Source organism: Festucalex cinctus, chromosome 1, assembly GCF_051991245.1.
Source record: "Festucalex cinctus isolate MCC-2025b chromosome 1, RoL_Fcin_1.0, whole genome shotgun sequence".
Classification (NCBI taxonomy): Eukaryota; Metazoa; Chordata; class Actinopteri; order Syngnathiformes; family Syngnathidae; genus Festucalex; species Festucalex cinctus.
In genome coordinates this window covers 5114977-5128761 of record NC_135411.1, presented here as the reverse complement: position 1 = coordinate 5128761, position 13785 = coordinate 5114977, and the positions used below count along the sequence as shown (strand labels likewise).

Sequence of the window (13785 nt, the reverse complement as noted above, 5' to 3'; positions counted from 1 at the left end):
TATATTATTATACTGCATGAAATATTCAACCTTTACAAAGTGCAACGATGAATTTTGTTGAGATAAAAGCTGTAGTTTTGCAAGACATTACGTCAGGGGTGTGCAAACTTTTTCATTTGAGGGCCACATACAGAAAATCAGAAGGACGCAAGGGCCACATCATGTTGTGAAGAGAAATTGTGTTTAGTCCTAAAAATTGTACAAATAATTTATTTGTGCTTTTGCATATTTAGAAAAATGCTACAGTATATAAACCAATTTATTTGTAATATGGCAGTCGTGTTATTACAGTTTGGGAATTTTTCATTTTAGTTTTTATTTTGTTTTGAGTTTTTTTTTTTTTATTTAGTTAGTTTTAATTAGTTTTCAGGGTGGTTCTGTTTGTTTGTTTTTATTAGTTTTAGTTATTTAATAAATGCTTAGTTTTAGTTTAGTTAGTTTCAGTATTAGTTTTAGTTTTTGTTTGTTTGTTTGTTTTTTAAATGTGTATTACTTGTGCACAATATTTAAAAAAAAAAAAAAACACCATGGGCGGCAATGTCATTATTCCGTTTTATATCAAAATAAATCACTAAAAATCACATTTCAAATCATCCCCAAAGGCTCATGCATTAAATTAATTACCAAAAGACTTAAACGAAGGACGTTTGCTGTAATTATAGTTAGTTTAAGTTAGTTATTTAAACATAAAATGTAGTTTCAGTTAGTTTTTGTTCTTTAAAAAGCATTTTCATTTTTATTTTATTTCGGTAACAATATTGTTTTTTGGAATTTTAGTTAAGTCAAATGCCATTTTTAGCATATGTCGCGGGCCACTGAAAAATGGACGATGGACCGCAAATGGCCCCCGGGCCGCAGTTTGGACACCAATGCATCATGGCGATATTATGAGAACAGTCATATTTTATTACGAGATAAAAGTCGCAACATTCCGAGAATTACGGCGTATTTTTCCCAATCGCTGAGAATTCATTTTTCTTTTCTTTTTTTTTTTTTTATTGTATTATGGATGTCCAGCTCTTTGAGTTGCATTTTGAATGTATGAAAGGTGCTATATAAATAAAGTTGATTGATTGATATGCATATTGCACAGGCCAATATCGCGATATCGATATTTTTTTCGATATCTTGCGCAGCCGGACTGTTTTGCCTCACATGCCACCACGGCGAGCGATCGGTTCTTCTTTGCGTTGCCGTCCTTCAGGCCCGCCGTGCAGGCGTTGGGCTCGGCCTGGTAGGCGCACAACGCCTCCCACTCCTTCTCCAGACGGTTCTTGTTCTTCAGGTGGTCCTCCATGTACGACTGCGGGGAAAGGAGGACAAAACACAATTAGGTTTCCGTCAAGCCAAGCGGACGGCCACGATTCTTCGCCAGAAATGGACGACGGGAACAAATCTTTAAATGGACTCTAGGAATGGTCAACGGGAAAAAACTGAATCTCAAAAATATACACGTGTGAGTAGGAGTGCGACGATATATCAATATCGCGATAAATCGTGATATTTTGTCTCCAGATAGTTTATCGATGCGCCTTCGCAAGTATCGCGATATTTGTCGTTTATATAGAGCCACTAAAACGGCTCCATTGTTTGTTACTTATTGAGCTAATTACTTGGCGGGCCACTAGGGGGAGCGCCTCATAAGAGTGGCGGGGAAATGGACGGAAATCTTCAACTCAACTCAACTTTATTGATAAAGCGCTTTAAGAACAGGCATTGCTGTATACAAAGTGGTGTACATAAACATAAATATCAGTTTTAAATAGTTAAACAAGAACAAAGCAAACATTTTGAAGTGTGAATACAACTTTTTTTTTTTTTTTACAAGTAAATACATTTTACATCAGTAAATAAATAAGAAGTAATGATGGATAGATGATGGCTGGATTGATGGATGGATGGATGGATTTATTGATTTATGGATGGATGGATGATAGATGGATGATGGATGCATGATGGATGGATGACGGATGGATGGATGGATAGATGGATGGATGGATTTATTGATTTATGGATGGATGGATGGATGATAGATGGATGGATGGATGCATGATGGATGGATGATGGATGGATGGATGGACGGATGGATGGATGATGGATGATAGATGGATGGATGGATGAATGGCTGGATGGATGGATGGATGGATGGATGGATGATAGATGGATGGATGGATGCATGATGGATGGATGATGGATGGATGGATGGATGACGGATGGATAGATGGATAGATGGATGGATGGATGGATGGATGGATTTATTGATTTATGGATGGATGGATGGATGATAGATGGATGATGGCTGGATAGATGGATGATTGGATGGATGGATGGATGGATGGATGGATGGATGATGGATGGATGGATGGACGGACGATGGATGGATGGATGGATGGATGATGGATGGACGGATGGATGGATGGATGGATGGATGGATGGATGGATGAATGGATGGATGGATGGATGGATGGATGGATGATGGATGGATGGATGGACGGATGGTTGATGGATGGATGGATGGATGGATGGATGGATGATGGATGGACGGATGGATGGACGGATAGATGGATGGATGATGGATGGACGGATGGATGGATGATGGACGGACGGACGGACGGATGGATGAACGGACGGACGTACGGATGGACTTGCTTGGCTCCCTCCTTGCTGATGATGAAACCCATTTTGGATCTTCCACACCTTACCAATCCACTAACATATGATCACCCCCATCCGCCCCCAAAAACTCACTCAACAGCCGCCCACCCCCACACTAAGGCCAGAATAATCTGGTTTTGTGGCGGCCTAAAGGGATTACTGCAATCCAATCAGGAGGTGCTGAGATCACCATGTGTCGTCCAAACACTCAATAATCCCCTTGGAGAGGGTGGGAGGGGCTTATAAGGCAATAACATGCAATAAGACGCCATTGTGGCTTTCAGAGCATCTGGAAGAAAAAGCTGGTCAAAAATGTGATCAAAGGTAGATTAATACCAACTTGGGACCTGATAGGCTAAAACATCTTGTCGTCAAGAACCAGGTGTTCAGGGAAGCAGGGCGGGAAGGCAAAAAAAAAAAAAAAAAGGTGGTTAAACAGAAGTTTCATAAACAAAAACGAGGAGGCAAAAATGAGCTACGAAGAGACAAAAACAACAAAGTCCAAAAGCGTAAAACGAGACAAGACGTGGAACAAAACTGGCAGCGTGACATGAGGAAAATGACAATGAATCGACACAGACAGAGGGGAGACAAGAGACTAAAACACACGCACGCACTAATTGGCACACCGAGACGCAAGTGGCAGAGGGTTCTGATTGGTTGACATACGAGGAAGTCGGGCAAACAGGTGGGCGGGACAATCGCTTGACAAGACACACGAGGAAAGAAGAACATAATGGATCATAAAAGAAACAAACTCAAACAAAACCCACTCAAAACTGACAAAAGCAAAAACAAAAAACAAACCATGTGGGAAAACATTCAAAATCAGGAAATTAATCCTCAAAAATCATAACGCTTTTTCTTTCTTTCTTTCTTTTTTTTTTTTTTGCAGATAAAAACTTAATCAAAACATACACAAGATGAACAACATGCTTTTCTTTGGACTGTTTCTACAACGCTGTAAATAAAAACTGGAAATTTTAGTACTTTTTATCTGAATGATGATGATGATATTTTGGCTACTTTCGATTAAAAAAAAATATCGCACATCAAAGCCGTTGTCGTTTTACATCTAAAAAAAATATAAAAAAAATAAAAAAAATGCCCCAAACTAGTAATAGACCGATATGTTTTTTTCAAGGCCGATACGAGACAGATTATTAGTAGTCAAGGAGACCGATAACCGATATTTCAAGCCGATATTCATTTGCAGAAAAATTCTTTTAAACACTGTTGACAATTTGTTTAAAAAAATTATAACAAAAATTGCAGAGCTTCCAGGGTCGTTAGCATGTGTTAAGCTAAATTAAAATATTAATAATAATAATAATACTACTACTAATAATAATAATAATAATTATAATAACAATAAAATAAAAATAAATTACAAAGCAAGTAAATAGCTCCCCCAAGTTAACGTAATTTCTTGATTTAATTTTAAATAAAAAGTGTAGGGAGTTCCTATTATTTATTTATTTAGTTATGTATTTATTTTTTTTAATAAAGTAGAAATTTAAATAAACCCATAAATGAAAAGTTCCCCATATCTCACTGAGTGACAAATGCATGCTAATATAGCTAATTCGGGGTTCGTAAATTGTCTCAAAAGATCTTCGCAGTGATAAATTGGGTCTGAATATGTTCCAAATGTGTTTACGATAAATAAAAACCGACTGAACATCTTCGACTGAACAAATTCCTGATGAAAACCACAAATTCGCTACGTTCACAAGTATTCACTGCTCAGTGAGATACCAGCTTTATCGGCTTTCGGATTAAAAAAAAAAATGGCCCATGCCGATATTTGTCAAAATGCCAAATATCGGCACCAATAATCGGCCCGGCCGATAATCGGTCTATCTCTACCCAAAAATGGTAGATGACTTTTTGCAACATTTTTGCTACTTTAGCTGATCTCCATCATCCTGTCACAAACGCAGACGATTTCATTTCTTTGTCCGCTCCTTGGCGCGCTTGACCCGACGGCGACGGCTCGCGTCGCAGCTGTCGAACCGCAGACGAAACAAAACGGCAAAATAATGCGCGTTTGGCTAATCTGCGCCGAGTATAATTTCCAACGCTCGCCCGGGCCGCAACAAAAGGACAAGATAATCTGCTTTATAAGAGAGAGTCCACTAATCCTCTTAAGACACATGCGGACAGGATGTGTGTGGGGGGGGCTACTAAGGGGTTGTGGGGGGTACGGAATGGGTGGAGGGCCACATGGGAGCCAGTAATACATTAACAAAAAGATAAGACGCTGAAAGCGGCTTCAAATTAAAAGGCAGCGGCCGCGTGACAACATGGAAGTCGGCGGCTTTGCTCCTCGGAGGCGGACTCACTTTTTATTTCGATGAAGCACACTGAAGAACACGTTTTGGTCTTTAGTCGTTTTGATGGGCAAACCTGCCGGAATGCAAGTGCGCGGGTGGTGGTATGTGTGGTGAGCAGGCAGCAACGATTTTGGTGGGGTCTCACTACGGCGCCGTCCACACGAAAGCCAGTTTCAACGTATCCGCACACGTTTCTTATCATTTCCTTCAGTTCGTCTGCACGGTGGCGAGATTTTCGGAGCTTGAAACTGATCACTTTTGAAACCGGGCTCCAGAATAGAAAGATTTCAAAACGCGCCGCGTACTGTTCCAATGTGGACACCATATGCCGGATAGGATATAGGCAATATTGTGATATCGTGATATTAAAACTGCCACAATATCGTCGTCGTCATGTTCACAATATTTAAATGCAACACATCTGTTAAAAAATAGTCAGGTTGATTTCCATTTGTGCAGTTCGAGCACCCTCTAGTGGCTAGTTTATTAGTGCAATTAAATTTTCATTAGTGATGTTTTGAAATCTAGCTAATTGTCAGATGAAGGGGAACCTAATTTGCTTGTGAAGCGATCAATGTGTGATTGCATTAGCAAGTAAGTGCCTCAATATTGTTATTAGAGATTGTAAGGTGGTTTATATGCATTGCTGTTATGTACAAAAGCACAATATTATGCTTTTTTTTTTTTTTTTTTTTTTAGTATGAGCTTTTTATTTTACAATATTGTGATGTTTTTTTTTTTTTTAAATATCGCTAACGCCCCCACAATATCATGATAATTATCATATCGTGACCTTCATATCGTGATAATATCGTATCGTGATGTTTGGATATTGTTACATGGATAATACATGTTAATAGGATACTCTTCCGGTGACGACGTAATTCTCGTGTGAAATGCCAGTCTGTCAACAACAATGGCGGATAGCGTGCTTTGCGCAACCTCCTAGCTTGTTTATGCTTTTACTGCAAAATGTTTTGCCTGGTCGTGTTGTACTTGAATCACCATACAGGGGTCACAATATGATACGCATCACGATACAGGGGTCACAATACGATACGTATCACGATACAGGAGTAAAGATACGATACGTATCACGATACAGGGATCACAATACGATACGTATCACAATACAGGGATCACGATAAGATACGTATCACGATACAGGGGTCACGATATAATATGTATCACGATACAGGGGTCACGGTATGATACGTATCACGATACAGGGGTCACGATACAATACGTATCACGATACAGGGGTCACGGTACGATACGCATCGCGATACATATATATCCCAATACTTGATCTTCAAGGCGATGCGTATCCCGATATATTACATTAATTTTCGATCTGGATTAAATTTTCTATTCCAATTCACGGTGACTTAAGTGTCAGACATTGATTTAACAACATTTTACACGTTATGTTTTTGTGCCCAATCTGGATTCGATCTGGATTAAATTTTCTATTCCAATGCACAGTGACTTAAGTGTCGGACATTGATTTAACAACATTTTACACGTTATGTTTTTGTTCCCAATCTGGATCAGATCTGGAATCAACACACTAACTGTGATTTAAGTCTCTGAACATGATCAACTTACACATTGTGTTTATAATGGTGTCAACGGCGAAGTCTAGGTCAGATGTGGATCGAAACTGAGCAAGCATAAAAAAAATAATAATAACACAATAGTGACAATAGTGAATGTTTCATTTTGGTTACTGCAAGTTTGCTGGAAAGTAGCTAAATTTGTTTTCAATGCTTGATATTAATGACACTGGGGGTGGGACTTAATGAGTTTTTCTTCCTCCCACTCCTTTTCAGGCTCGGTTTAGAAAAAAATTGTCTAGTAAAATTGATATATTGTTGATGTTGGCTGTTGCCTGAAATAAATGATTGAATTTTTCATAAATTCAAAGCATATTTGTTTTAATACTAAACAATGTCTTAAACAATTAAATCAATGATCAAAATAGGTGATTATTTTGGGAAATTGATTATCTTTGGATTAATCAATTAATCCACCATTTTATGTGCTTCTGATGAACCACAAATCAGAAGTTCAGTAGTAGTTCTCCTTTTTTGAGACCCCAAAACCTTGGCTTTTCAAACAAGGGGTGTGCAGACTTTTTCAAAGCACCTTACCAGGATCATGTGTCCGGTGGAGATGTCCATGTTGGGCTGCGCGGGCTCCTCGCTCCAGGACGAGAGGCTGCTCCGGGCCGACGGGCTGACGGCCGAAGCGCCGCCGCCGTCGCTGAACTGCGAAGACACGCTGTTGATCCTGGACGACGTCGGCTCGGCGCGCTCCGTCGCCGCCGCCGGCTTGACCGCCATGCGCTGACGGCACAACTCCTGCCAAAGTCATCGTCTTGACGTTAGTGGCGCATTTGGGGTCATAAGCACATTTTTTATTTATTTTTTGGCTGTTTTACTTTTGTTTTTATTTTAAAACTTTTTCCATATATAAGGCGCACCTTCAACGAATGACATATTTTAAAACTTTTTCCATTGTGTCAAATTTACACAATGTTTCAAATCAAATTGCCAATTTCAAATTGGTCGATAATTGCCGATAATTTCAGCGGATTTCTTTATTATCTGGTTTATCTGCACGACGTCAAATTGGTTGATAATTGCCGATGATTATTCGTACATTTCTCTATTATCTGGTTTATCTGTATGACGTCAAATTGGTTGATAATTTTTGGTAATTTAGTTTATAATCTGGTTTATCTGTATGAAATCAAATTGGTTGATAATTGCCGATAATTATTCGTACATTTCTCTATTATCTGGTTTATCTGTATGACGTCAAATTGGTTGATAATTTTTGGTAATTTAGTTTATAATCTGGTTTATCTGTATGAAATCAAATTGGTTGATAATTGCCGATAATTATCGGTGGAGTTCAATATTATCTGGTTTCTCTGTTTGACGTCAAATTGGTCGATAATTGTCTATAATTATCGGCCACCGATATTATCGTGCATCCCTGGTCTCAACCAATCAGCACCCTCTGCCACTTGTGTCTTGCCCAGCTGTGTCTCGTGTTAATTAGTGTGTGTATTTAGTCTCTTGTCTCCCCTCTGTCTGTGTCGATTCATTGTCATTTTCCTCCTGTCCCGTTTGACCCTTTTGGACGTTGTTGTTTTGGTTTCTTAGTTTATAGCTCATTTTTTTGCCACCTCATTTTTATTTATTAAACATTTTTTGACCTCATTCTTTGCTCTCCTCGCCCTGCTTCCCTGCATTGGGTCGCACCGCCACGCCCCCAAAGTTTGGACACGCCCCCCCCCCTTCGGGGCAATTTACCTGGTAGGTGGCGGTGGCATCTTGCCCGGCATCCGTCCCCAAGTTGGTGAGCTTCTCCTTGAGCTTGTGGTGCGAGCGATGTCGGAGGCAATAAACCACGGCGGACGCCAGCAGCACGCCGGCGATGCACAAGATGGACGCCACCGTCAGGGCCAAGAACTTGGTGGACTCGGCCTGGCTGTATTTGCTCGGGATGGCCGAGATCTCGCTGCCCTGCAACGCGCCGCGCAACAAACAAACAAAAACAAAAATCAGAGACATTTTGGGGCTGCAGATATCGATTGTTTCAATCATCGATTAATCGGTCAATTCAGTGAAACCGTTGTAAAAATGTATTATTGACATCCCTTCATTCGAAAACAAGACATTTATTTGTTTTTTTAATGAAAGTGCAAAGACATGCTCAAACAAATTAATTATTAATTATGGTAATCGTTTTCCAAAGTCAAAGCAGATGTTTGATTATCTTTATGCATCATCAAAATATGACATTTGCAGTTTGGTTTCAAAGAAATCTGAGAATATTTACAGTATTTTTTTTTTTGTACAGAGGCTGAAATTATGAAGACTTGGACAATGTTAACAAGCCTGTAAACGATTAATCGATTAGTTGTTGATTAATGATGAACTCATTCACTACCAGTGACGCCGATAGACGTCAAAAGATCCATTTCAACTAGAGATATCGATGCTGACTTGATATCGATAATCCAAATCGACATCGATAATCGATCCAAATATTGATATTTTCGATATCAAGACAGTATCGATATCGGATCGATTTGAATGTTTCTGGGGGGAAAACATTGATAAATTATTTTCTATTTATCAATTAACTTGGTCTAATTTTTGTTCTAAAAAAAAACAAAAAAACACAAAAATTTGATTCAGAATTAGCAATTCAATGATACAGCTACCTTCATTTTTTTAAATTCAATAAAAATAAATAATAATAAATAAAATTAAAAATAAAATAAAAATAAAATAAATAATAAATAAATAAATAAATATTTAATTAAAAAATATATATTTTTAAATTATCCACTATAATTTTCAAAAAGTAATCGATATTGGTATCGGCGATACTGGCCCTGTATTAACTTGGTATCGGATACCAACATTTTGGTTACAACTCTAATGCAAATAAATAAATAAAACTGGTGACTTTGAGTGCCCCAAAAAGCATTATTATTATTATTGATATTATTATTATTATTATTATTATTATTTGATTAACAGCTTCGAATATGTATTTGCAGCTTTTTGGCCTCCGATGATGACGATGAAGACGTTTTAATGACTCATGTTTTGTTTTCCAACGTCCGAAGTTTCATGGGCGCGAAATTTCTTTTCACGCCGACAACAATGGACACAACTACAAGCAGGAAGTGTCAATTTTGGGAAGGGGTGGAGGGGGTGGTCCCATTGAGCCCGCGCTGTGTAATAATGGGACCCCCCCACTCCCCATTTTACCTGACAGCGGCGAACAATCGGCGACGCAATTGCGCGCCGCAATCATAGAGAGAGAGAGAAAGAAAAAAAATTGCAGGCCGCCTGAAGAATAATCATCCGACGGAAAAAATATTCACTCAAAAGAAAATAATCATCCTGCACAAAAAAAAAAAAAATCATTTCACAAAAAAAAAATCAATAGTCATCTTACTGGATTGGCTTTTTTTTTTTCATCTTTTCAACTCAGAAAATAGATATACAAAAGATAATAATAATTTCATAATTGTCTAACTCCAAATCGTTCGACTCAAGCTAACTCCAAACTAGACGAGACGCAGAAAGCAAAGAGTTCAACATTGACAAACTCCAAACTAAAATGGTGATAATACAATAGTTATTAATTAAAAAGGAATTGATGAAAAAAAGAATGTATATATATATATATATATATATATATATATATATATATATATATATATATATTTGCCTTGTGACTGTTTTCAATAAGTAACTGTACATTATATCAACCATTTATAATTGCTTGATTGATTTTTACCATGTTTAACTCATTCACTGCCATTGACGGAAAAAGACGTCAAATGGTGCTTTTTTTTTTTGCTGGTCTGGCAATGAATGTGTTAATAAATAACTTTAAAAAAAATGAAAGTGGCCCTTGCAGCTTTCTATTTTTCTGTATGTGGCCCTCAGAGGAAAAACGTTTGGACACCCCTGCTGTAGAGGAACTACAAATATCGCGATACTTGCATCGGCGTATCGATAATCTATCGGCAGACAAAGTATCGCCATTTATCGCGATATCGATATATCGTCGCACCCCTAGTAGTGTTTGGGAAAATAAAAAACTTATCACAGAGTAACTAGGGTACATACATGAGTCAAGTTCTATACAGAAGGACGACCAATATACTGACTGGTATCAACTCAAAATACTGATTATAGAATGCATAGATATGGCAATCCAGGATGGATTTAATCCTTTCCAAAAAAAAAAAAAAAAAAGTCAACTTGAATGCGATATTTTATGCCGCGTTCAATAGAAGTAATCGAGTGTTGCACACGGATGCTGATCGATAAATATTGATTATTGCGCACTTCCTGTCTCGCAGTGTGACTCATGCTCGTCTTGTAGGCTATGTAGCCAAAAAAAAAAAAAAAAAAGACACCAAAAAACACCGTATTACGCTAAAAAAAAAAAAAAAAAAAAAAAAAAGACTATCTGATTCTTATTTATTGATTTTTTTTTTTTACTGCCTGAAAACCCTAAAAAAAAGACGGAAGGATTGGCCTGGAGGGTAAAATGAAGGGAATTTGCTTTTTTTTCCCCTTCTTCTTCTAGAGGTGGGGATTTATGTGGGGTGGGATTTGGTTGGGGTTGGAGGGGGGGGGGGGGGTCACGACGTTGTGCAGAGTTAATGAAAATTCGCTGCCTCGCGATTCCCCCGCTGCCCGACTGGAAGGTTTAGTTTAGCCTCCATGCGGATTGTTCTGGAATTCCAGGGGGTCTCAAAGAGACCCCCAATCACTAGAGGACCTCCACCCACGCACCCCCTCCCCCCGAAATAATGATATTCAGGCAATTCATTGCTGCTGTATTGAACAGCTGACAAAGGCGCCTGTAGAATAACCCGCCAGGGGGGGCGACAGTTGCGCAACACACGCGCACACGTTTGTCTTTGTATCATCGTGGGGACATCTGATTGACATTATGCATTTGCTAGCATTTCCTTTCCCCGAACCGCAACCACCAAAAATGATTGCCCACCCACATTCCTTACCCGAACCTTAACCATAACCCAATTTAAGTCTAAACTCTAAAACCAAGTCTTCACCCTCAAAAAGCGTTCTAAACTTTTGACGCCATTTTGCTGGGGGCTCACAACTCGGTGAAATCACGAAATATGGATCACACCGTGTAATAAAAAAACAGGAGCACGTGTGTGTGTGTTTGTGTGTGTATGCATGCGTGCACTTGGTCAGCTGTGTTGGTTTGAAGGAAGAGAAAGGCGGAAAGAGAAAGAAAGAAAAAGGAAGGCAGGAAGACAGGAAGGAAGGAAGGAAGAAAGAGAGGAAGGAAGGAAGGAAGGAAGGAAGGAAGGAAGGAAGAGAGGAAGGAACAGAGGAAGGAAGGAAGGAAGGAAAGAAGAAAGGAAGGAAGGAAGGAAGGAAGGAAGGAACAGAGGAAGGAACAGAGGAAGGAAGGAAGGTAAGAAGGAACAGAGGAAGGAACAGAGGAAGGAAGGAAGGAAGGAAGGAACAGAGGAAGGAAGGGAAGAAGGAAGGAAGGAAGGAAGGAAGGAAGGAACAGAGGAAGGAAGGGAAGAAGGAAGGAAGGAAGTAAGGAAGGAAGGAACAGAGGAAGGAAGGAAGGAAGGAACAGAGGAAGGAAGGAAGGAAAGAAGGAAGGAAGGAACAGAGGAAGGAAGGAAGGAAATAAGGATGGGAAGAAGGAAAGAAGGAAGGAAGGAAGGAAGGGAAGAAGGAAAGAAGAAAGGAAGGAAGGAAGGAACAGAGGAAGGAACAGAGCAAGGAAGGAAAGAAGGAAGGAACGAACAGAGGAAGGAACAGAGGAAGGAAGGAAGGAAATAAGGATGGGAAGAAGGAAAGAAGGAAGGAAGGAAGGAAGGAAGGGAAGAAGGAAAGAAGAAAGGAAGGAAGGAAGGAAGGAACAGAGGAAGGAAGGGAAGAAGGAAGGAAGTAAGGAAGGAAGGAACAGAGGAAGGAAGGGAAGAAAGAAAGAAGAAAGGAAGGAAGGAAGGAAGGAAGAAAAGAAGAATGCATGACAGAGAGCATTCCAGAAGATTGGTGTATCCGATTTCACACACTGCCCCACCCGGCGTTACAAAACAAACAAACAAACAAACAAACAAAAGAATCATCCCCATTGGCAGTTTTACACGCCCAAGAGAGTAAACAGAGAAAATATCACCCCTGATGTCAGTTTGACCAATCAATACCAAATGTGGTGGACAAGATAGGAAGCACACACAAAAAAAGCAACAACCTCTCAAGAACTGTACAGGAAGTTGTCCATTTTGCTTCAAATCAGCCATTTTGCACTGCGTTCCACCCACCGGAACGTAAGAAAATGACTGGATAGGCAATTGGGCAAGACTCGTGAAGTCGCCAGGCGGCCATATTGCTCCTCCCAAGAAACGTTTCACGGCATACAATTTTATACATTTACAGTATGAAAACTGGAGAAACATTTGAAACAGTACTTCATAGCAACAAGATGATTTATGACGTGTTCAATTTGTTCAAAATAAACAAGAGGACTTTAGACATTTTACAACCTTACAACCTTAATCATGTTTACAGGAGGGAACTTGTATTTTATTTTATTTTTTTATGAAAGAATTCTAAGTGTAATTCAAAAAAAGATGACTCTGCCAAGTCCAAGGAACTGAGTGATCAAAGAAAAAGGGAGTTTTCATAGCATTTGTCTAATCCGTACGTTTATACAGTAGTCTACTCACGAGACGGGAGGGGCAAGATGGCCGCCCTGTGGCTTCAATGCTTTGCACGGGCGTGTATTGGGCTCGCCGGTCGGTCATGATGTTGAAATTTTCCACACAATTTGGATACCGTAAACGTATAGGATCGTACGCCAAGAAACCTTTCTTGGGAGGAGCAATATGGCGGCCTCACAAGTCTTGGTCTAGCGGCTATCCAGTCATATATACAGATCAGCGATTCAAGTTTGCACATTGGAGAGAAGGCGGAGGTGAAAGGTCCTTTATGAAAGGGGGTCCCTTTGCAAAGTGTTCATGTGTGGGAAGGGGGGGGGGGGGGTCTATGCGCCGGCATAAAATTATATTGATACTTTGATATTTGGGTGATGGAATAGATGGACATGTTCCAAAAATTATCTGGATGCAAAAAAAAAAAAAAAAAAATCATATTGATACTTTGATATTTGGGTGATGGAATAGATGGACATGTTCCAAAAATTATCTGGATGAAAAAATAAAATAAAATAAAATAAAATAAATAAAATC

General features: G+C 39.2%; 1 protein-coding gene across 1 annotated transcript in view; it reads right to left on the bottom strand.

Moving 5' to 3' along the window:
- Nucleotides 1–13785, bottom strand: part of LOC144013499 (receptor-type tyrosine-protein phosphatase N2-like) — an 83433-nt gene that overhangs the window by 23458 nt on the left and 46190 nt on the right. The window contains exons 13-15 of the mRNA XM_077512460.1: nt 8315–8527; nt 7145–7354; nt 1156–1303 (exon numbers count right to left, since the gene is read on the bottom strand). Coding sequence (XP_077368586.1) covers nt 1156–1303; nt 7145–7354; nt 8315–8527 — 571 coding nt within the window. The remainder of the gene's footprint in view (nt 1–1155; nt 1304–7144; nt 7355–8314; nt 8528–13785) is intronic.